The sequence below is a fragment of the Artemia franciscana genome, chromosome 4 (assembly GCF_032884065.1).
Source record: "Artemia franciscana chromosome 4, ASM3288406v1, whole genome shotgun sequence".
Taxonomy (NCBI): Eukaryota; Metazoa; Arthropoda; class Branchiopoda; order Anostraca; family Artemiidae; genus Artemia; species Artemia franciscana.
The window spans coordinates 14236268-14262166 of record NC_088866.1 but is presented as its reverse complement, the minus strand read 5'-3'; the positions used below and the strand labels follow the sequence as shown (position 1 = coordinate 14262166).

The 25899-nt window shown below is 35.0% G+C and overlaps 1 protein-coding gene across 1 annotated transcript in view; it reads left to right on the top strand.

Annotated features, from left to right (window-relative positions):
• Window positions 1-25899, top strand: part of LOC136026030 (unconventional myosin-XVIIIa-like) — a 381572-nt gene that overhangs the window by 126854 nt on the left and 228819 nt on the right. The window contains exon 7 of the mRNA XM_065702187.1: window positions 4460-4670. Coding sequence (XP_065558259.1) covers window positions 4460-4670 — 211 coding nt within the window. The remainder of the gene's footprint in view (window positions 1-4459; window positions 4671-25899) is intronic.

The following is a 25899-nucleotide window of genomic DNA, read 5'->3' as shown; positions in this document are numbered from 1 at the left end:
AATAACTATTAAATACATTCACACTTAAAATATATTTAGATTCTACTCACCAATCCTCACCCGAGCACAACTGGGCTCCGCGCCGACCACTTACAAAAAATAAAAATAAAAACTACTAAAAAAATATGCATATACTTAATATATGAAACACTAAAGGAGTTTGATGATTCAGGCGTTTCTCGATTATTAATCTGAAAGTGAAAATTGATCGAAGTCAAGGAAGTAAATTATCAAATAAAATTTGATTATTTTTGTATTACTGTCCCCTCTCCTGAAATAATTTTGCGCACATGTCTGTCGATTCCCCTTTACTTCCTAGAACCAAACTACCCTTCTCTTACATTTTTTGCTACATCATCTCTTACTCTTACAAATATCAACATGTTTAGTAATTTACTTTCTACAGTAGTCAAACTAATGCTGTTGTAATTTCCACACTCAATTTTATCAACTTTATTATATAGGGACTTTATTTTATAGGGGTTAAAGTTTTCCTAAAGTCACTGTATATTTCCCTCTTTCAAAAATCATATTTGGAACCTTCAATAATTTATCTTTAGCTTCGCAACCACCATATTTCAAAAACTCAATTACTGCGCCATCAGTATGTAAAGGCGTTATTATGTTTCAATCTTTTTAGTGCTGTCTTTAACTCCTCAGAGTTCAGAGTTCGTTTAGGCAAGAATTATGGCCAGGGAAAGAGGGAAGAAACGAAAAATATTTAAAAAAATTATATGTTAAGAATGGGTATCTTGCATAACTTACAGCCCTTGCCCCTGGGGCTCTTGGGGGTTTGTCAATCCCGTAGGAATACTAATGTGACCTTTGGACTATTTTGAATAAAAGTGCTATCTCAAAATAGATGCATTTGGGTGGAAAGGTTGTGGGGGGGGGGGTTGTATCCCCCTATCAATTTTGACTCTTAAAAATGGTTCTAGAATTTCTGATTTTCAATTGAATGAGCCTTCTGAAGATTACACCACCACTCTTTCAATATGAAGCTAATAAAAATATATTGAAACTTTATGGCTCTTAGCTCTGATACTACTTATGTAAGTGAAGCTGCCCAATTGATCGATTTTCTCGTTACCCAGTATCATCTCTGTCCGTTTCTCCTAATCTTAGTAACTAAGTTTTCTTAATATTGATTTTCAAACCTATTCTAGCACCCTGAAGTAGTAAAACCTCTGAAAGTTCGTTTATTTTGTTTACATTTTCATAAAGGGTGCTTAAATCATCAGCATAATCTAAGCCTAAGAGAGCTTTATTTCCACATTTGATTCCATGTTCGCCCATTGCCATTGCTCTGCTTCGTAGGACAAAGTCCAACAAAATGATCCGTATAAATAGGGTTAAAATGCAACCTGCTTAACTCCTGATTCAATACAAAACCAGCTGCTAACCTCATTTCCTAGCTCAGCTGCAGCTGTGTTATTCCTGTACCTAGCACTTATCACTTTAATGTATTTATCTAGTTTACCATACAAGGATAGGACCCTCGCTAAAGCCCTTCTACCAGCTGAATCAAACGTTTGCTCATAGTCTATAAAACTCAAGAATGAAGGTGCTTGTTCGCTGATGTATTTCTCAATTATTAATCTAAAAGTGAAAATTTGGTCGAACATCCCCCATCCTAAAGCTGCAATGTTCTTCTTTCAAAACTTTATCTACAGAATCTTGATCAAGTAAAAAAAGTAGCATCATACTAACTAATGTGCTTCGTACTGAAACCAGGCTAATACGTCTATAATTATAACATTCAGTCTTTTCACATTTCTTTTGGAGGGACTTAATCAAAGTTTTCCGAAAACTGCTAAATTGCTAAAATCATTAACTGTAAAATAAGTTAATGATTGTTAAGCGCTAAATCATTAATAAAATACGTTCCTATCTTTAACTGGGACTAGTCCAGATTTCCCTCTTAATTTATAAACATGCCGATGCAATATAGAGAAACTACTAGATGGTAATCTTTAGTGTTAACATCGATAAGAGCACTTCTGTATACCCTAGTATCTTGTATCGATCCTGCAAGTCTGGTTTACAACAACATAATCAATAAGTTTAACTGTCTTGCCATCATGTGAATGCCATGTTAGCCTATGGGCCATTTTATGGCAATATACTCTGTTGGTAATAACTAGATTGTTATACATAAAAATTACAGCAGTCTTTAACCAGTACTGTTTTCTTTTCCTACACCAAATTTACCTAGGCTAGCATACCATCTATCCCTGTTTTTACCAACCTGGATTTTAAAATCCCCTACTAAAAATATCATATTTCTACCTTGGACCCTGTCCATTTTCCCATGTAGTTTGTAGGTAAAATTAATCTGAATCACTACTATATCCATCTGTCGGTTCTACGGGGGTATACGGTACTATGACTGCTATCGTGCACTTTTGAGTCGTTAGATGAATGACTAGCATTTTATTATTTTATTGTTAATACCTTCCCAACCTAACTAGACTTCCTTATTCATTCAGACAGCTTTCTTATATGTCGTGAGCCAGGGATAATTTTGCTGGGGAATAATAGGCGCCAAATTTATCACCAGTACCGAACTATCAAACTAAAAAAAAAAATTATATTAACTATTGTAATTTGTTGCTGAATAAGGTTGAATAATTTACCCTAAAAAGCGTACACATTTATTGCATGACAATTATTATAGATTGTTAATTAGCAGCTGGTTTGGTGTCTATTTTTAATGAAGCCTGTATACTTCATTTTCCTTATCCAGATAGAGAGTATCCTAAATTGTTCAAAGCTAAGTAGCTCCCACGGTATCTGCTTTGATTGTAATTAGATACTATCTTCATAATTTCTCTAATGTACTTAGCATCGTTCTTTATATTGTATTACCCGTGTTGGCTGAGTCAAATTTCGAATCAAATAAGCAAATGTACTCTGTTATTGGAATAGCAACCTCGGATTCTTTTTTTGTCGTATCCATTCTGCGCAGTAGCGTTGAAGAAAAAGTGGTTTTAAAAAACGAAAAATGCGAGGGATGTCACGTGTTGAGCTATATTATTAGATTCTATATTATTAGAACTCCAAGTTTTAAAATCGAAAAACTTCGTTAAGCAAAAAACTAAACCAATCTTTAAACAGAAGACAGTTACTCGATATTGGAAAAATAGACGACTTCTTCTTTAATGCTGGAGTTATGTTGGCTAAAGTTATTTGTGCTGGCAATTCAGAATGGATTTCTCTTGAATGTCTTAAAAGTTCCTGATGGAACTTCTCCCTGTACCTCTTTTAGAACATTGAGAATGTGATCGACAATAGACGTTTTCTCGAATTGTAAAATTGCAATCTGGATTGTAAATTTGCTTGCTGATAATCCTGATTTTGAAAATACACTTCCACTAATGATGGAGATCATTTTCTACATGCGGTTTTGACAACCTCACTCGAAAAGAAAAGTGTGTATTTGGATTGTTGATTTTGCCCAGTCGAGGATCGGGTTGATAAACTTCATTATTCCAGAAGTTACAAATCCGCAACCCAGTTTTATAAACTGGTTTTATAAACTTCTTTAATCCAATAATAATTATCAAAATTTTAAGAATCTGTTTTGTAAGTGGAAAACATCTAATATGTTCAGTCTGGATTAGTTTTCTAGCCTCTATTATGCCTAAGAAATCTTGACTTTTACTATAATTATCTTTTCGAAAGTTTATTTAACAACAAATAGGAAAGAAGGATACAATTTGTATAACTAAGGCGCATACGTAAATGCACATGTGTGTCTCCAAGAGACCCTCTTCTAAGAATAATTATAACAATAATGAGGTACTATATTAAGAAGGTGCCAACAGGGGTGTCGTTTGGGGGGACAAGGGGGGCAGTTGCCCACTCCCTTCTAATAATTTGTAGAGCAAAATTATTATATGACCCATTCCCATTGACTATCCCAATATGGACCCTATTTGCCTAAGTAGTCTCCAGCGTTTTGAAGTCATTTAGGCAGTATTGTGCTCTTGGGTCTAACTTGGTGGACATGCTCGTAGATGAATAGACGGGTATTAATACAGTTACATAGTTGGCGAAAATGATTTTTTTTTTAGTTAGACTAATAGGATATCATACTACTTAGGCACCGGGCACAACTCATTTTTAATATAAGTTTTATCTCTTCTTGTTACTTTCGAAAACCCTAAAACTTTTAGGAAACTTTTTTTCATGAGGAAAACCAAATTTATAGAATCTCATAGAGAGACAAGGTTAGGATTAGCTGGTTATGTTTTGTTGTCATTAGTTGGAGATATAGAGAGATTTGGTCGTTACGTTGGACAACTGAATAATGAAAACACCCATGGTGTGTGTTTTTCTTTTAACAGTTGTTATGCTGATCTACTTATTCAGTGAAAACAAGGTGCCAAAACTTACCATTCGAAAAATAAAAAGCTATCTAGATAGTATGGGTCAATGACTTGTTTTTATTCTCCAGATGATTCATCTCTTTCGTGGTTGTAAGCCAGAAGACATGCCTCCACACATTTATTCCGTGACTCAAAGTGCCTATAGACAGATGCTATCAACACGATGTGATCAATCCTTAGTTTTCACTGGAAGATCTGGCAGCGGGAAAACGTTCAACTTTAGGCATGCACTGCATTACCTGTGTGTTGCTGCAGGCTCTTTCAACAAAGTTCTTACTGGTAAGGGGAGGATTCACTATTAATGTTGGTTGAGTCCAGCAAAACTGAAATTTTTTTTTGTCTAGGTGAAATCGAACGTCAGTTCAAATTCTCCTTAGCTCTTTTACTTAAAATTGATAAAAAAAAAAAAAAATTGACGGAACTTAAAAGCAAAGCTGAAAACTAAAACGGAATCAAAATTATAGATTAAAATTATAATTATTATAGATAATTATAAATTAGCCGCAGAAATTTGCATCATAGCTTGAAAATTTCTATACTATAAGGAGAAATAACTTGATTTTAAGAGTTTATATCATGATTTAATAGTTCTTGATTTCGAATAATGTTAATTTTACATTTTGAAAGTTAAAAATTTATCTTACTAGATTTTGGTAATGAGTTACCATGTAAATCAGCCTGTCATTTTTGAATGTTCTAAATGACCTTTTAGCTTTGAAAGTAAAATATCTTCTCCTTTTGCTTGACTTTCTTAGTGAATTTAAATTGTAAATTTAACTTTATCGATATCCCGGCCATTGAACGATTTTTGAGTGCCTTATAGATTAGTCCTATATTTATGCAGGCTACTCAAGTACTTTTTTGCTTATAAAACTACATACTATTTTTGCTTGGATTTTGTGCTTTCATTAAAGTGCTAATTTTTCAAGATTCTACAAATGTTGGGAAATATCATGAGCCAGCATTTTTATTTCTTTTGACTTCCAGCTTCACACTTTATTCCCGTCGGATCAACTTTATTTGTTTTTGATTAATTTTTGCACCTTCTTAGTGTTTCCATTTAGGTCACTAATTATAGGTCCTACGTCCAATTTATCGGAAACTTCCCCTGAAGTATGTGCAACTTCGTCATATGGACAAGAATCGCAATAGTTACGCTATTACCGATGACTTTGAGAAGGTCTAGATAGAAATTTTAAGTATTTGTTGTATATCCGGCTTGAATTGCATTTTTTTGTCATTCAGAATAAGGTTTGCTCACTTAATATGTATTATCACAAAAGACTGCGTAAAGTGCACTGTAAAAACAGGTATAGGCCAGGAGAAAACAGCACTACTGCAAAGAACACCACTTATAGCAAAAACAGGCAAAGGCCAGAAAACAGCAAAGAAGAAACAAAAATGTTTCGGATAGTAAATTATATTATCTTCATCTGATTTATATTTTTCCTTATATCTTTATATTTATATTTTTATATTATTAACATATATCTCCTTTATTATATATCTCCTTTAGTTGCGTGTGGGATTGCTTGGTAGGTATACCTTTATAAAAGATTGCCATTGATGGAATTAAGATTGAAAATAATTTTTTTTTTTTTTTTTTTTTTTTTTTTTTTCTTCGGGATCATGATATTATGTTGTTGTATTGTGTATGAATTATTTTTGTAAGTTTTTTTTCTCGGTACACGGTTTCACCCTTCTGCTTATTGTAGATTAACTTTTCTTTTTTTTTTGTTTTTTGTTCTTCTATCTCTTTTTCGCTTCTATTTTTCGTTCTTTTTTGTCAGTAGCAAACCCTCGCAAGCGACGCTTTTCTGCTCTTACCGACTGATTTAGTCTCTGTTATTTCTTATGGAATAACGCTACTTAATTAATACTACTACTACTTAAAAAAAGTTAGAAAAATTGTCATATTTCCTAAAAACTGAGTTTTTGAGCTATATCTCCCAATAAAATTGAGATCTTTTTTTTCTTCACGGTATTTTTAACTACAGTCTGTGCTGTACTAAAATTTCGGCCCGATTATAGTAAAAGTTTGTTTTGAAAGCGGACCAGAAAAACCTCAAATGGCACTAAAATTACGCTCTAGTGAGGGGTAGTCGAAGCACAGTTTAGTATCCACTTCTAGCTATGAAAAATTAGAATTATTGAAAAAAATATGTCAGAGACCCTTAATGTTTTAATGTCTTCTTGTCTCTTATTCTCCGCTTCTCCTATAAAAAAAAAAAAAAAAAAAAAAAAAAAAAAAATCAAACCGTTTTTGGATTTCCGGTATTCATGGATTAGAGGCTATATCTATTAAATATTAAACAAACAAAAAAGTTTTTTTAAATGAAAGTAAGGAGTGACATTAAAACTTAAAACGAACAGAAATTACTCCGTATATGAAAGGGGCTTTTCCTCCTCAACGCCCCGCTCTTTACGCTAAAGTTTGACTCTTTCTCTTAACTCTACTTTTTAAAACAGTAAAAAACTTTAGTGTAAAGATTGGGGCGTTAAGGAAGAAAAGCCCCTTTCATATACGGAGTAATTTCTGTTCGTTTTAAGTTTTAATGTCGCTCCTTACTTTCATTTAAAAAACTTGTTTTTGTTTTGTTTAATATTTAATAAGATATAGCTTCTAATCCATGAATACCGGAAATTAAGTTTGAATACCGTTTTAAGTTTTAATGTCGCTCCTTACTTTCATTTAAAAAAACTTTTTTTTTTGTTTAATTTCTGGACGTTTTTGAATTGATGCATGGTTTGATCTTGACCCTCCGCACTTAAATAATTAAAACGAAATTTGCATATTAATTTCTTTTTTTTGGGCTAAATGGCTTTTTCTTAGTTTTAATCGGAAGATTTTGAGAAAAAAGGAGCTAGGGAGGAGGCCTAGTTGCCCTCCAATTTTTTGATTACTTTAAAAGGCAACTATAACTTTTAATTTTTACGAACGTTTTCATAAGTAAAATATATACATAACTTACGAATTAACTTACTTAGCGAACTTCTGTATTCGTATTTTTGTTGTTGTGTATATGAGGGGGCTCACCCCTCGTCGATACCTCGCTCTTTACACTAAAGCTGAAATTTTGTCCCAATTCCTTAAGAATGACCCCTGAATCACAAAGGCCGTAGAATAAATAGTTAAAATACTTTAGTGTAAAGAGCGAGGTATTACGAGGAGGTAAACCCCTCATATGCGTTATAATGTCTGTTCGTTTTCAATTTTAATGCTGCTCCTCACTTTCAGTAGATAAAACTTTTCATATTTATTTTTTCATTGTTTTTTAAATAATGCTAGAAAATCCTACGCCCCCTCCACTGAAAGTCTCTTCCCCCATGAGAAGTTCCCCCATGGAAAGATCCTCCCACGTAACCCCTCCTCTCAACTCGCCCCCCCCCCCAAACCAAAAAATCCCCCTGAAAACGGCTGTACACTTCCCAGTAACCATTACTAAATGTAAACACAGGTCAAAGTTTGTAACTTGCAGCCCCTCCCACGGAGACTGCGGGGGAGTAAGTCGTCCCCAAAGACATAGTTATAAGGTTTTTCGACTACGCTGAATAAACTGGCTATCTCAGAATTTTGATCCATTGACTTCGAGAAAATAATTAGCGTTGGAGGGGGCCTAGGTGCCCTCTAATTTTTTGGTCACTTAAAAAGGGCACTAGAACTTTTAATTTCCATTAGAATGAGCCCTTTCGCGACTTTCTAGGACCACCGAGTCGATACGATCACCCCTGAAAAAAAAACAAACAAACAAAAAAACAAGTAAACACGCATCCGTGATTTGTTTTCTGGCAAAAAAAGCGAAATTCCACATTTTTGTAGATAGAGGCTTGAAACTTCTGCAAGAGGGTTCTCTGATACGCTGAATCTGATCGTGTGATTTTCGTTAAGATTGTATGACTCTCCGGGGGTGTTTCCCCCTATTTCTAAAATGAGGCAAATTTTCTCAGGCTCGTAACTTCTGATGGGTAAGACTAATCTTGATGAAACTTATATATTTAAAATCAGCATTAAAATGGGATTCTTTTGATGTAACTATTGGTATCCATTTTTAGAGTTTCGGTTACTATTGAGCCGGGTCGCTCCTTACTACAGTTCGTTAGCACGAACTATTTCATTGACCTGGATCTGGAAAAAAGTTCCCTTCTGGAGAGGCCAGCTGAAGTACAGTTTCAGAGTCCGTTTTAGGGATCTAAAATGAATATGCGATGGCAGTGGCTGTTACATTTGGAAAGAACGTTGAATGGCAAATCAAATGACAGACTTCACGTAATGTTTGCCTCCAAATATAAGGTAGAGAAAAGGGGGATGAGCAGGAATGGCCGTTAGGCTGAAATTTCAAAACGACGTAGAGCGTGGTCTAAAAAATCTCCATAAGTAAAAAATCAAAAGATCCCATGTTTGAAAAAACCCGCAAGTTTTATAACTTTGCCTGGGTTTTGCCTTAACTTTCTGAAAGATTTATTCTTGTAGTTTATACACAAGAATTTATTCTTGTAGTCTTGTATATCCCATTAATCTTAAGCCCAAATAATAATAAAAAAGTTTTTGGACTTGTTTTTTTCGGGCTGAAATCTTTTTCAGGTCTCTTCTCTGAAGGAAAAATTTCTTTATGTCTGATTGAGCTGAAATTTTAGTGTAGAACAGTTTAGTATCTAGTTTAGGAATTTCCTGAACAGTGTAAAAAAGGAAATTTTTGTAAATAGGGAAAAAACATAGTTTTACGGACTTGGAAAACTTTTTGCTGCGGCCAAAAAGCAAAGATTTTAAAGGGAATCAGTCAAATTTTCTTATGAAACAGTGTCTCTGAAAAATTCTTTTTTTTTACTCTTAACATACCAAACCTGCGTTATCAACAATGTTTACGAAGCTGTGGTCTTCTAACGGTCCTATTTTCTTCTCGTTTTTTCTGTATTACTTTTCAAGGTTGTTCAAAACACTTTTCAGGGTGCTCTGGGAAGGTTCAAACCCGTAACCATAGCTATTTGACATTTGGACGATTTTGAACAAAATGGCTAATTCAAAATTTTTATTTAAAGTTTAGAAAAAAGGTAGGAAGGGGGTGCCTACCGTCTGATTACTCGCGACTTTTAAAAATTGATCTAGAACTTTCAATTTAAATTAAATGAGGCTTTTTCGTTGTCTATACGATTACTCTTTTGATAAAAACCGTGTATATGATCGATGGAGAGTTTGCATAACTTACATCCCTTGCCGTGGGGACATTGGGAGGTTTTTTCAACCATGAGGAATAATTATTTGTTACTTCACCTCTTAACTATTTTGGACATAATGGTCATCTCAAAATTTTAAATTGGATGTGTTTGGGGAAAAGAGGACGTGGGAAGGTGAGGGGGCTTGATGCCCTCCAATCACGTTTGACTCTTAAAAAGGCCACTAGAAATTATTACTTCCAATTGAATGTGCCCCCTTCCGAAGTTTTTAACACCATCCCTCGCATATGAAGTGCCTTTGGAGAAAAAAATGGAGCCTTGTAGCACTGGGGTTGGTGGGGGGAGGCTAGTTGCTTCAGTTTCTAATCTTTTATGTCCCCTCCATACGGCCACATTTTCCATATAAACTGTATATGCGGAGCATAAGTTACAACCCTTCCCCCGTTTTTTTTTGTGGGTGGGTGTGGACCCCAAATTTTTTTCATCTGATCGTTGGAATTTTTCAAACAAAATGGTTATCTCAAAATTTTGGTCAGATGCATTTTCAGAAAATAGGTTGTGGGATATATGCCCGCTGATCACTTTTGATGACTCTTAAAAAGCAAATACAAGTTTAAATTTACAATCAAATGAGTTACCTCTGATGTTTTTACGACCAACTGTTACAAAATACCTCGTCTGCCTCCAGGGCATAAATAACTTACAACACTTCTCCGGGCTCTGGGGGGCTGTGTTGACCCCTGAGTTTTTGTTATTTGATCTTTAAACTATTTTGAACAGAATGGCTATCTTCAAAATTTTGAGCGGATGCATTTGGGGAAAAGGGTGCCTAGGGGGGGGGCTAGTTACACTCCGGTCACTTTTGACTCTTAAAAAGGCCACTAGAAATTTCGATTTACAGTCGAATGAGCCCCGTCCAAAGTTTGTGCTACCATCCCTTCCATAAAAACCTTCTGTGCCCCGGGACATAATTTACAAGACCTACCTTTTACCATTTTTTGCCCAGGAATTATCCCTTTACCCAGATATTTTTGCCATTTCTATCTTTGGCAAGTGATTCTCCCTCTATACAGATAACGTTTACCATTTCTTTCTTTTCCCTGTAGTTTTTCATTATTTTACCCTATTTTTTTTTCTTTCTTTACCCGGAGAATGTCCCCGAATAGTACTTAACAACAAAGAGTTCACGTTAATATGCTCTGGTTTTTGGAGCTGCTCTCCATAAACATAAACTAATCAACAATTTTTTGTACCTCCCTCCCCGAAAAATACATCCTGGAAAATCCTGGAAACGACCCTTTTATTCTATATAGAATGCGATAAGTTTTTTATGGCACTTGGTATTAACCAAGTGACATATAGCGATCGCAAATTCTGTCGGTCTGTCTGTCCCGGTTTTGCTACTTTAGGCACTTCCAGGTAAGCTAGGACGATGTAATTTGGCAGGCGTATCAGGGACCGGACCAGATTAAGTTAAAAATAGTCGCTTCTCCGATTCGACCATTTTAGGGGGGATGGGGGGTCGGTTAATTCGGAAAAAATAGAAAAAATGAAGTATATTTAGCTTACGAACAGGTAATGGGATCTCAATGAACTTTGATTTTTGGAAGGATATCGTGTCTCAGAGCTTCTATTTTAAATCCCGACCAGATCCGGTGACATTGGGGGGAGTTGGGTGGGGGGAACCTAATATCTTGGAAAACGCTTAGAATGGAGGGATTGGGATGAAACTTGGTGTGAAAAATAAGCAGGAGTCCTAGAGGGGTGATTGACATAATCAGAACTAATCTGCTCTGTTTGAGGGAGTTTGGGGGGGGGTAATTTTGAAAATTAGAAAAAATGAGGTGTTTTTAACTTACGAAAGAGTGGTCAGATCTTAATGAAGTTTGAAGTTTGGAAGAATATCGTGTCTTGGCGCTCTTATTTTAAATCCTGACTGGATCCGGTGACATTGGGGGAATTGAGGGGGAGGAACCTAAAATCTCGGAAAACGCTTAGAGTTGAGGGATCGGAATGAAATTTGGTGGGAAAAATAAGCACAAGTCCTATATACGTGATTGACATAACCGGAACGGATCCGCTCTCTTTGGGGGAGTTGGGGGGAGGGTTAATTCTAAAAAAATTGAAAACAGAGGTATGTTTAACTTACGAAGGAGTGATAGGATCTTAATGAAATTTGATTTTTGGAAGGATTTCGTGTTTCAGAGCTTTATTTTAAATCCCGACCAGATCCGGTGACATTGTGAGGAGTTGCGGGGGGACATACAATCTTGGAAAACGCTTAGAGTGGAGGGATCGAGATGAAACTTGGTGATAAAAATAATCATAAGTCCTGGATACGTGGTTGAAATAACCGGAAAGGATCCGATCTCTTTGGGGGAGTTGGGGGAGGAGGGTTAATTATGAAAAATTAAAAAAATGAGGTATTTTTATATTGCGAAAGAGTGATCAGATCTTAATGAAGTTTGAAGTTTGGAAGAATATCGTGTCTTAGTGCTCTTATTTTAAATCCTGACTGGATCCGGTGACATTGGAGGACATTGAGGGGGAGGAACCTAAAATCTCGGAAAACGCTTAGAGTTCAGGGATCGGGATGAAACTTGGTGGGAAAAATAAGCACAAAACCTAGATACGTGATTGAAGTAACCTCAATGGTTCTGCTCTCTTTGGGGGAGTTGGGGTGAGGGTTAATTCTGAAAAATTAGAAAAAAGAGGTATTTTTAACTTACGAAGGAGTGATCGGATCTTAATAAAATTTGATTTTTGAAAGGATATCGTGTCTCAGAGCTTTATTTTAAATCCCTACCGGATCTGGTGACATAGGGAGGAGTTGAGGGGGGACATAAAATCTTGGAAAACGCTTAGAGTGAAGGGGTCGGGATGAAACTTGGTGGTAAAAATAATCGTAAGTCCTAGATGCTTGATTGAAATAACCGGAACGGATCCTCTCTCTTTGGGGGAGTTTGGGGACGAGGGTTAATTCTGAAAATTAAAAAAATGGGGTATTTTTAACTTACGAAGGGGTGATTGGATCTTAATGAAATTTGATGTTTAGAAGGATATTGTGTCTCAGAACTCTTATTTTAAATCCCGAAAGGGTCCGGTGAAGGGGAAGTTGGGGGGCGGAACCTGAGATCTTGGAAAACGCTTAGAGTGGAGGGATCAGGGTGAAACTTGGTGGAAAAAAATAAGCACAAGTCCTAGATATGGGATTGACATAACCGGAACGGATCTGCTCTCTTTGGGGAACCGGGGGGAGGGTTAATTCTAAAAAAATAGAAAAAATGAGGTGTTTTTGACCAGATGTTTTGACACTGGGGGAGTTGGAGGGGAAACCGGAGATCTTCGAAAACGCTTATAAATGTAATAGATACGTGACTGACGTAACCAGACTGGATCCACTCGCTTTGTTTGGAGTTAGATGGTGGGGTTAAGTGCTTTGGCGAGTTTGGTGCTTCTGGACGTGCTAGGAAAATGAAAATTGGTAAGCGTGTCAGAGAGCTGCACAAATTGACTTTATAAAGTCGTTTTCCCCCATTCAACCATCTGGGGGGCTGAAGGGAGAGGAAAAATTAGAAAAATTGAGGTATTATTAACTTACGAGTGGGTGATCGGATTTTAATTAATTTTGATATTGAGAAGGACTTCGTGACTCAGAGCTTTTATTTTGATAAATCCCGACTGGCATTAAGCCTCTTATTTTCCTTTTAAATCAATCTATTGATTCTTAGAATTTTGCTAGAGCTCATACCATATGAGCTCATGTTAGTTTCTATATTGAAACTAAGAGATTTTTAGAAAGCATAAGAAATCTTGGGGATCTTTAAAATGTTATTATAAAAGTAAAAAAAAAAGTGAAACCATCGATATTTCGAAAGGAGGGCATGGAAATGAAGGCCTTCTGTCTATGTACCGTCTAATTAAATTCTATCCTAGCAAAACTTATTTCCTAGCACAGCTGTCCTAGGGATCAGCCTCTAGCACTGGAATTTTTAAGGGGAGATATAATTTGACCACATATCTTCCAAATGCCACGGCATGGTACGGGAGAGGGATGTGAAACAAAGCCACATGATAAAAAGAAATTACAATAAACTTAGAAAGGGTTTAAGATCTGGGACTCCATTATTCCCTATTCTAAGGCTACACTGACCTTGAAGGAGTCTTTGTTATATGATCTTAGGTCTATTTTTGAACAACATGGCTATATAAAAAATTCAATGAGACGCATATGGGGAAAAGAGGGTTGAAGGGGTAAGTTACAACCCTCCCCCGGGCTCTAGAGGGGGGTATTTTGACCCCGACGTTTCTGCTTTTTGATCTTTGGACTATTTCAAAAAATTGGCAATCTCAAAATTTTGGTTAGATGCATTTATGGAAAAAGTCTGCGTGTGTGTGTGTGTGGGGGGGGGGGGTAGATAACTTCTAATTTCTTTTGAATCATAAAAAGGTAACTAGAACTTTCAATATCCAGTCAAATGAGCCCCATTTGAAGTTTATATGACCTCCCCTTACATAAAAACTTAAAATGCCCTCGAGGCATACTTAAAACATTTGCCCCCGAACTCTGGGGGTTCGTATCGACTCCGAAATTTTTATTGTCTTATTTTTGAACTAGTCCTAGCAAAATGGCTATCACAAAACTTATATCGGATGGTTTTAAGGAAATATGGGCGTGCAGGGGGAGGGGCTAGTTGCCCTTCAGTCACTTTTGACTCTTTAAAGTTGAACTAGAACTTTCAATTTACAATCAAATGAGCCCTCTCTAATGTTTGTACGAACATCCCTTCTATAAGAACCTTCAATGTCTCCAGGGCACAACTTACAACGCCTGCCCCCCGGCCCCAGGGGTTATGTCGACCCGGGAGTTTTATTTGATCTATGAAGTATTTTTAACAAGATGGCTATCTCAAAATTTTATCGGATACATTTGGGGAAAAAAGAACCTGGAGGGGGCTAGTAGCTCTCTGATCTCTTTTGACTTTTAAAAAGTGAACCAGAAATTTCAATTTCTAATCAAATGAGTCCGAAAAGGCTAAGAGTATTGAGGCAAAATTGTGGGAAATGTTGAGGGGTATATTAAGCTAAATCTGAAGAAACTAAGTTTATCCAGGTTATCAAAAAAGCGTATCTGCGATATCTTAGGAAGGGATTAGGGTATTAACCGGAATATTTCAATGGATCACTACTACTATTGCTACTATTACGGCTGCAAATTAGACTGGTTACGACTACAACTTTGACTACTTCCAACTGCGACAACTTGCAACTGTGACCACGACAGCTTGCAACTGCTACTGCCTCCTTTGTTACTACTTTTAGGGAATGTTGAGGGGGATGATAATTTTTGAAACCTTGATGTTGAAAAGAAGCATCACTTGGATATTTGATACTTTTATAAAATTTCGATGTTTAAAAAAACTTTGGTGTTTAAAGTGGGAACATTGAAGAACTTGAAATTTTCGTAATAAAAAACGAACATAAATTAATTAAAAACTTCCCGAAAAAGAAATTTTTCAAAGAAAAATAAAGACTCATGTTAAACTTACGACCATGAGAATAAATTCCAACAATAGTTCAAACTCAAAACGACAAGAAATTAACATTGAAGAATAAAGGAAACCAAAAACGAACATAAATAAACAATTTTAGCCAACAAACATACAACAGATACTAATTTAAATGAACAAACTAATCATAAAACGAGTAAAATTTCAATCGAAAATTCAAATCAAACTTAAAACGAACAAAAATCATTACAAACAAGAGTTTGGCTACTGCCCCCTTCCCTCTCCCCTAACTGTAAAAGTCTAAGGCCTACTGTGTCATTTTCGCTTTATCGATAATGAATTATATTACAAATATTTTCTTTTTTACTTAGCTTTCAGCAATTAATATCGTTAAATGTCAAATATTCAGTTTAATTTTATTAGTTCTTTCCAAGGACCGTTAAAGACATATAGTTTTTAATAAAACGCAATGACGCAGTAAGCTTAAGACTTTTACAGTTAGGGGAGGAAATAGGAAACAAAATTCACTTCAAATATTTCCCTTTTTTATCTTTCATAAAAGCAAAATTAATAAGAATTCTAGGGATGGATATCAGTATATATATTTGATTGTCAATCTACAGTCTACAGTTCTTTATTTTTTGATATTATAAGAAATAAAAACATTACTCGAAATAAGGATTGTTTTCAGTAAAGTGCAAATTATGTTCTGGGCTTTTAAAGGCACGAGGGGTGTCTACCCTGCTCTTCTTAGTTTCTGCTCTTTTTAAGTTTGACTCGCTTATTTATTGTAAAATCTGGTCGTTTGCGTTTCATTTATTTATTGATGGTATACGCTTGAAAAATTATTTGACTTTATTTCTGCTCAGGTTTGGTTTAATTTAGCGCTTTACTTTTCTCTGAAAAACTTGTTTCGTAGAAAAAAATATTTTAAATGATCGAAAGTAAAGAGCGACGTTTAATCTTAAAACGAAACATATTATTCCTTATTTGACGGGGCTGGCCCTCAGTTGTGCATGCTACTTTCTTTTTGTTTTGTTTTCTGTCATAATTCTTTACGAACGACTGCTCAAACACAAAGACTGGTGATTCAGAATTCGAAATATTTTAAGTACTATCAAACTTCATGTAAATATTGGAGAGTTGAGGAGAACGTAGCCTCCACGTATAAAATATTTTTTTCGTTTTAAGTCTTTATCTTACTCTTTATTGTCATAAAAAAACGGAATTAATAGAAATATTGCAAGTTTTTATGCTCAGGAAAGTAGGACTGGCAGAATGCTCCATGTTAGGCCTAAATTATTCTTGCTGACTTCACGGTCCTCTGTGTATCTTGTTCTCATTGGTGTCTCTCAATTCTGCTTCATTATATTCTGACTTCTGATATGTGTTGTAACTAAGTGGTGTACTAACACTTAACAGTGGTTGTAACTAATGCGATATGTTACAACCACTTAATAAGTTATTAATAGTTATAATTAACTATTAATAGTTATTATTAATAGTGGTTTTCATTTCTCCTCGAAATGAATTATGTAGGCTATGATAGTATATATTTTCTAAGAACCAAATGGTCATTTAAAGATTTAACCTTTGTTTGTGCTGTATTTTATCTTTTTCCTTATCCTCTTATATTTTCATTGCTATAGTATTTCCCCACTCTATACAATGAAATACTGAATTAAAAACATCTTGTCGCCACTGTTGCCTTGGGCTGTTCTTTAGTTAATGTCTCCTGGCAGGGTTGTTTCTGGAAACCCCCCCTATTGTTTGCAAATCGCCAATCCACCTTCTTTGTAGGAAATTCGAGAACAACCACCGGTTGGACAAAGGCATTTTCTTTATTATTAATAGTTATAATTAACTATTAATAGTGGTTAATACAACCACTTAATAGTTACAACCACTTAACAGTGGTTGTAACTAAAGCGATATGTGGTTGTAACATATGTGTTGTAACTAATACTAACAGTGGTGTGAACAGTAGTGGACACTTTATTTGGCTCAATGTGTTAAGTTGTTTTTTAGCTTTGAATGGTTGATGAACTCCTACTCTGTTAAAAAGGATCTGGGCGTTGTATAGTATTTCTTGCCAAATATCGCTTTCCGTGGGACTCTCGCCCAATCTTACCCGTGTTTGGATGGTGTGTGTACAAGGTGGTAGGAGAGTTGAGTCTATGATGGAATTCCTTATCCATTGTAGGAGTTTGGACTGCATAATGTTGCCAAAGTTTTATGTTTTTTGGTGTGTGTTTAGTGCCAATTATCGGTTTTCTCTTATCGTTTTTGTTGTGTCCGAATTTTATTACTATTTACAAAAGACTCTTTTTAGTTAATTTATTGTTCTGTTCGTTATTTTGTGGATTTTGCATATTTATTTAACAACGATTTTCATTGAGATAAATAATCCTTTGAAGTTCTTTTTTTTTTTAGATAAAACTATGCTATTTTATCTGAAGTTTTTCACTTATTTAGTCTGGTCTTTTTAGCCGAAAATAAAAAAAAATGTTCCCTAACCTAAAAGACATTTAATTTCGATTCATAGGAGGAAAGTGGAATGTTTTTACTTCTGCAAAGAGAATGTCAAATTGCTATTTTGTTTCTTTTTATGGATCCTCAGAAAGATGATGACTGCGTCATCTTCATTTTAGAGGTGAAGGGGAAGTTTCGTCTCACTATAGGCCTTTTGTAGCAGTTGTTCCACCAAGTTAGGACTTGTTTATACCTGCTTGGAAAGGAGCTATCACAGCATAAGAAATAGACCTGAGAAAGAAATAGGACAAATCTTTTCAAGACAGGTAGAATAGGAGAAAATACTTGCTGATATTTCGATTGTGTGAATGACAATGATCCTTACCGTCTGAAGGATTCGTAGACAAAATTGGGTTTTGTCGAGATCTGGTAACGGTGACGATATATCGGGATAGATGGTAAGCGTGTGTCTAAACTGATACAATACACAACGACCTTGTATTTTATAGTGAATTGTAGCTTATTAGTCATTATGTCCAGAACATATTCATAATACATCGTCTATTTTTATCAGCAATGCATAATAAACATTCAAAATAGCTAAAACATATCAAGAAGTCGCCGAGGAGGTAATTTGTCATCGAGGCTACAAAGTTTGTAGAAACTAGATTTGCGTTGCATGGGCACCGTGAGGTGTTGCGGCAACGTTTGTTCGGCTTCGCCGAGCAAAGTGTTGCGAGAGAAACACTTTGGTTTTGTTTCCTGGCTTCGATTAAACACTGAAGTTGTTAATCTGTAAGGATCTTAAAATAAACAACTCCCCTACATGTCTTACGACTGGAACCAAATTGGTCTTACCATCAAATACACCGGAAACAAATAATAGTTACACCAACTAGCAAAAGTTGCAAACGCCTCATTGCCGAAGATGATTATGAGCTAACAGCCGACTGTTGCATAAAACTCCCCTATATGTCTCAAAATTGGTATCGGTCTATTTTTGGTTTCAGTGTGTACCTTACTACTGAAGTTGTCAACCCCTTTAAAGTTTCAAACTGGTACGTCTCATGAAGGAATTTTTCTCTTAAAATTCCTTCTAAAAAGAGCTCTTAGTTCATTCTATGAGCTAAGAGCTCATATAGCACTTGTGACGAGGTTGGAAGAGCCAAGAGCTCATATGGCATGAGCTCTAGCACAATTCTAAGAATCAATAGATTGATTTATAAGGAAAATCAGAGGCTTAATGACGGTCTGGATTTAAAATAAGAGCTCTGATACACGCGATCCTTCTAATTATTAAAATTCAAATCCGATCACCCACTCGTAAGTTAAAAATACCTCATTTTTCTAATTTTTCTTCTCCTTTCAACCCCCCCCCCCAGATGGTCGAATCGGGGAAAACAACTTAATCAAGTTAATTTCAGCAGGTATCTGACACACCTACCAATCTTTATCGTCCTAGCACATCCAGAAGCACCAAACTTTCCAAAGCACTGGACCCCCCTAACCCCCCTAAAGAGAGCGGATCCAGCCCGATTACGTCAATCATTTCGCAACAGAATAGTTAACTAAGTTTCAATAATTTTTCCTCAGTTGCTCTTTGATTCTCATTGAAGTAACTCGAATAGCTTCTTTTCCCTACATGGATAAGTAGCAACAATTGTATTTGTTATTATTGGTGGTGGTTTTTATTTGTTTTTAGTTTAGTTTTCTTTTTATCTTGTGCTGAGGAAGCCATGTTTGGATACAGGCGAAATATCCGCGTTGTTTTAGTCTTTCCTCTCTACTGGCCGTCGTCTCGTTTTAGGTTTTTTTTTTGTAGAGTTTTATCTCTCTTTGTTGTTTATTAAATAAAAAAAAACATTTTTTTTAGCTGAAAGTAAGGAGCGACATTAAAACTTAAAACGAACAGAAATTACTCCGTATATGAAATGAGTTGTCCCCTCCGCAATCCCTCGCTCTTTACGCTAAAGCTTTAAATTGTTTTAAAAAGTAGAATTGTGGCAGAGTCAAACTTTAGCGTAAAGAGCGAGGGATTGCGGAGGGGACAACTCATTTCATATACGGAGTAATTTCTGTTCGTTTTAAGTTTTAATGTTGCTCCTTACTTTCAGCTAAAAAAATTGTTTTTTTTTATTTAATTTCTGAACGTTTTTGAATTAATGCATGTTTGGTTTTGGCTCTCCGCACATAAATTATTAAAATTAAATTTGTATATTAATTTTTTTTTTGGCTAAATGGCTTTCTCTTAGTTTTGATCAGACGATTTTGAGAAATAAGGGGTGGAGAAGGAGGCCTAGTTGCCCTCCAATTTTTCGGTTACTTAAAAAGGCAACTAGAACTTTTGATTTGTAACGAACGTTTTTATTAGTAAAAAATATACGTAACTTAAGATTTAACTTACGTAACAAACTTTCATAACCTTATATTTTTATTATGTATACGAGGGGGTTTGTACCCTCGTTAATACCTCGCTCTTTACACTAAATCGTAAGTTTTGTCCCAATTCTTTAAGAATGACCCCTGAATCAGAAAGGCCGTAGAATAAATAGTTGAAATTACTAAAAATACTTTAGCATAAAGATCAAGGTATTTATCTCCTCCTAAATACCTCGCTCTTTATGCTAAAGTATTTTTAGAACCCCTCATATGCGTAATAATCTCTGTTCGTTTTAAGTTTCAATGCTACTTCTTCCTTTCATTTGAAAAAACGTTTTCATGTTTATTTTTCATTGTTTTCTTATAGTAATGCTAGAGAATCCTGCGCCCTTGTCATTGAATTTTTCTTCCCCAATGACAGATTCCTCCAAAGAAAGATCCTCCAACATAGCCCCCTCTCCTCAGCCCCACCCCCAAACAAAATAAAATCCCCCTGAAAACGTCTGTACACTTCCCAATAACCATTACTATATGTAAACAATAGTCTAAGTTTTTAACTTGCAGCCCCTCAACCAGGGATTGTGGGGGAGTGAGTCATCCCCAAAGACATAGTTATTATGGTTTTCGACTATGCTGAACAAAATGGCTATCTCAAAATTTTGATCCGTTGACTTTGGGAAAAAATGAGGGTGGGAGGGGGCCTAGATGCCCTCCAAATTTTTTGGTCACTTAAAAAGGGCACTAGAACTTTTCATTTCCGTTAGAATGAGCCCTCTTGCGACATTATAGGACCACTTGGTCGATACGATGACCCCTGGGGAAAAGAAAAGAAAAAAAAAAAAAATAAACACGCACCCGTGATTTGTCTTCTGGCAAAAAATACAAAATTCCACATTTTTGTAGATAGGAGCTTGAAACTTCTACAGTATGGTTCTCTGATACGCTGAATCTGATGGTGTCATTTTCGTTAAGATCCTACGACTTTTAGGGGGTGTTTCCCCCTATTTTCCTAAATAAGGCAAATTTTCTCAGGCTCGTAACTTTTGATCGGTAAGACTAAACTTGATGAAACTTATATATTCAAAATCAGCATTAAAATGTGATTCTTTTGATGTAGCTACTGATATCAAAATTCAATTTTTTAGAGTTTTGGTTACTATTGAGCCGGGTCGCTCCTTACTACAGTTCGTTACCACGAACTGTTTGATTGTCATGTCTGGCCAGTTCGGCTTAAGAACTTTCATTCGTCAAGCTTATGGGCGAAAATTAGCCGCTTCTGTCGATTATTATTTTTCTTTGGTTAAAAAACATGCAAATTTGTTAAATCAGCAAATTTTCTTAAAAAATTGCAAGAAGGAATCAGTGATTCCTAAATCTTTTAGAGTCAATACCCATTTTGGTACTGAAAATGAATCAAAATTTAAAAACAAATTAAGCCTCGTGGCTTTAAATCACATGACATCCGAGCAAAAACAAAGACGTTTTAAGTTGTCCAAAGACTTAAATTTTGTCGAAAACTTTTTGAGGAATAACCTTACATCTGACATATTTCTGAGAATTAGGAAATTGCCGTTAGATCTTTTCACCATGATTTCCATTTGTCAAAGGTTCGTTTGGTCGACAATTTCAATAGACTTCCAAAACTAGGCATCCATTTCAAGGCCATATCTAAGATTTTTCCGGGGGGGGGGTGCTACATTTTTTAAACGGATCAAAAATGTGTTTATAAGTATTTTCATTAGAGTTTCAAGATTCAGATGATTTTTTGGGGGAGGGGGGGTCAAACCCCTTAACCATGTCCCCTGGATACTGCCTCGAACCTTATAACTGACAGCAAGAAACATACGATTGAATTAAACTATGCAAGTGGATTAAACTGTGAATAAAGTATAGAGACTTCCTATGAGGGCTGAAAAATATTGTTATTTGTAGATAGTAAGCCTTTGAAATACATATTTGTATTAAATCCTACCTCGAGAATAGCTATATCGATTCTGCAGAATGTTTGATTCTGCAGAGTGAAATATTAAATTGACGAGTAGAATTTCATATAAATAGGCTTCCTAGGATTATTAGTTCGAATGCAATAGTGCGGAACGATCAGATGTATTTGAGTATCACTAAGGAACCTGGCAGCAAAAAGAAAAAATCTTATCGACAATGTAACTGGCAAGAGGTGGACCCGAAAAAAAAAACATAACTTGAAGGAAACCGTGGAAAAGCTTGACACACCTTAAGTACACTAAATTTTTCAGATAATATTTTTGATATAGGGATAAAGAAATAAAAGAAACCATTTTCAGTTACGAAGCATAACACTAGTTTCTATCTGCAAACAAAATCAGAAAGCAAATTAGTAATTGGATTGTCAAAAGGATAGTATATCTTCTTGAAAACGAAACAAAAGTAGTAAATCTTATAAAATGAGATTTGGAAGTAACAAAGTTTTAAAGGATTGAATCTTAAACGTCAAGAGTAATTAAATGAGAAAGAGTAGACCAGGCTCAAATTAAAGAGGCAACTCTTTTCTAGAAATATTGTTCTTTTTTGTTTTGTTTGTTTTTTTGTTTTGTTTTTTTGTACAAGATTTTATTCTTTAAGCAAAGAGAGATGGGAAAGGGCAAATCTGATGGTATTTTTTTTCGAAGATTGCTATGACTATCACCAATCCATATTTAGGTTTACCCATTCTCCCATTAGTTTTGGTACAACAAAAAGAAAAATACTTGTAGTAAATACATAAAAAGTAATGAACTTTGAAATCAAAGCTCTAATTTTTCTGTTATGCGAATAATAATTACTGCATGACTTAGTAATTTGTTGTTTTTATAAATCGAACATGACATTCCTGGAATGAAGTCCAGAAATTAGACCAAAGATCGAAACAAGAGTGAAGGTCAGGTACACACTTGAGATGTTAAGTGGTAAGAAATGATTGCCAAAATGAAGGTGAAATTAGAGGCTATGATATTTCTGTTCTTGCTTATTTGGTATTGAAGTGCTCTGACGTCAAAGAAGTGCAGGGTCAAATCTTGGGATTAATTAGGATATTTTAATTAATTAGGATATTATAATTAATTAGGATATTTTGTAAAGGTGGTCCCAATGTATAAACAAGCGTATCTGTTCTCAAAAAAGTAATCAGTAAAACAAAAGAAAATAAAAGCAAAGCCAGTGATTCATTGCTGGTTTTGATTGTTATATACTGATAATCTGGTGGAAAGTCTATTCACGGTTTATTGGTCTTTGCATGTGTGATTGACAAACAAAAGAAAATAAAAGTAAAGTCAGTGATTCATTGCTGGTTTTGATTGTTGTTATATACTGATAATCTGGTGGAAAGTCTGTTCACGGTTTATTGGTCTTTGCATGTGTGATTGACTTCGACTTTTTTTTGTCAATTTTTGATCATTAGTCCTTATTTTAAGGGGAGTGCCATATAGATGTGCAAACTTAGTTCGATGTCTAAGCCCTGACGCACAAAAGAAAGGAAATAGAAGAGGTAGTCTCTTAAAAGTTCCAAAATCTCAATCTTTTTACAATTATTTTAATTACTAGGCCCCCATAGATCATGTCCTATACCATAGCACTTTTAATGGCTTAATATGTGCACAAACTATCTCCCCCTCCAGCATACCCCTCTTCCAACACTACCTCTCTTAACCTTATCCTGCTAGAGAGGGTAACACAGCAAAGATTCACTCTTATATATATATATATATATATATATATATATATATATATATATATATATATATATATATGTATGTATATATATATATATATATATATATATATATATATATATATATATATATATATATATATATATATATATATATATATATATATATATATATATATATATATATATATATATATATATATATATGTATATATATATATATATATATATATATATATATATATATATATATATATATATATATATATATATATATATATATATATATATATAGGAGTCGAAGTAGTCATATTATAGACTACTACATGATATTGAAAAAAAAAAATTAAAAACTGCTCCTCCTTTTTATTAGCATCATTATTATTGTCATTATCTGCAGACTTACCAAAGTGTGTCTCAGCTCAGGACCATTGCCTGCACATGAAAAAGTCTAATTTGTATAGGGTGGGGCTAATATCTAATTTTCTGATTCTTCCCATATGTTTTACATACTGTCGGATGTTACCTTCCTTGTCTCTATCCTCCAGTGTATGTAATTCCTCCAGCCAATATCTGATTTTAGCCAGACATTCTTCTTTTTGATGCCTTCAGAATGTCATGGCCATCTTACGTTTTTGGCAAAGTAAAACATCAGCTGTTCCCATTGGGGTGAGTTTATTTCAAACATTTTAAATAGCCATATTGACTTCAGTACCCATTCATATTTCAAACCTGTTAAGTCGAAAAAGACGTTCCCCATAGACATGGCCCGCTCAACTTCTCCTTTTATTCATCACCGCCTGGTCACTAGCTCATTAAACGACTTCGATATAAATCTACCACCTACTAAGCCCCTACCCCAAAAATATCCTCTATTCCCTCTTGATCTTCTCCTGTCAGGGAGGGTAGCTTGTCAAGTTACTATCCAATCGGTACATTCATTTAGGAATACCTAGTCATTACATTAGTTTTTTTACATGTTAAATTCTCCCCTCTTCTCTTAAACTCTGGGTCCTCAAAATAAAATCTTGTGTATGTGTTTGCGAGCAATATAGGTTCTTTCTTGATTTCTGATGTGTTTAAAATGGTTGTATTCTATGAACCTCAATTGCAAGGACATGTAAAAATTACGCAACCAGCCAACTCTCTAGTTACAGATAAGTAAATTAAATTTGACCATTCAAGAAACTCACAGTAGATTCTCCTTTTATAGTGCCTCAATGTTAATGAATTCTAGTCATATCAAGAAAGAATTGTATCCTTACGTATACAATTAAAAAGACGGCCAAGAACACTATAAGTGATGGAGTATCGCGGAAGTCTTGACCACGCCCTGTTCGCTTGTAGTACTCGCACTGAGTTGGATAGTCAGTTCAAACCCCAAGTGTGTACTTTTTTCTCTCTTTTGGTGGGCGTGCGCCTTTTTAATCAATGATTATAAACAACGTGTTTGGCCAGAGCCACCTGAATGTTAATGCCTCTTTTTAGTGTACAATTCATCTACTAATCAGTATTTATTAATATTATAATAGGCACTTATAACAACTGTCAGTAGCTATAGCCTCTAATATGTGGTTAGTGTATATTACGGATTTAGCCTGTTTGGTTATTGAAATTTATAATTCCTATTTTAAAAACTACTGGTTAATTTGGACAACTCCCTTTTGATTTGCAACGCGTTAAACAGTAGCTCTCTGTCGTTCTTGACAGGAAAAAAGAAAGGATCAGTTTTTGCCTTATTTCTAGTTTTAAAGTTCTTGTATGAGGCTTTCTGTTGTATTTTACTCTTGTCGCTTTCTAAAAAATATCCTTTAAAAAAAATTGGAACAGATTGTGCGAGCTCAGCAGCGAGAATGAGCAGAGATATGTTTGGTTGCAATGTAACTAGAGTCTTAGAAAAATGCTCAAAATATTAAAAAAATTGTTAAAACTCCCCAATAAATAAAAAATTTCCGTCAAAAGTAGTATCCGCTACGTCATTTTGGCGAATATGGTGTATTTGTCTCATCCACGTGCGACAACAGTCTCCCTGTTTTGCACAAAATGTTGTAAAAAAAAGAATGCACTGGAACCGCTAGTTTCAGAAACTTGACCAGTGAGTGGGGAGTTTGAGCGAATTTTGAACGAGCGAATTTTCTTCAGTTTTTAAGAAGAAAATACTTGATCAAGGTGAATAGAGCTTTCAGAGAGTTTCAAAAGTTTATGTTCAAGTCAATTACAAAGTTCCTTTTACATAGCTCAACTATTTCCTTTAAAGAATGAAAGAATGCTGGTGCGGACAGCAACTGTC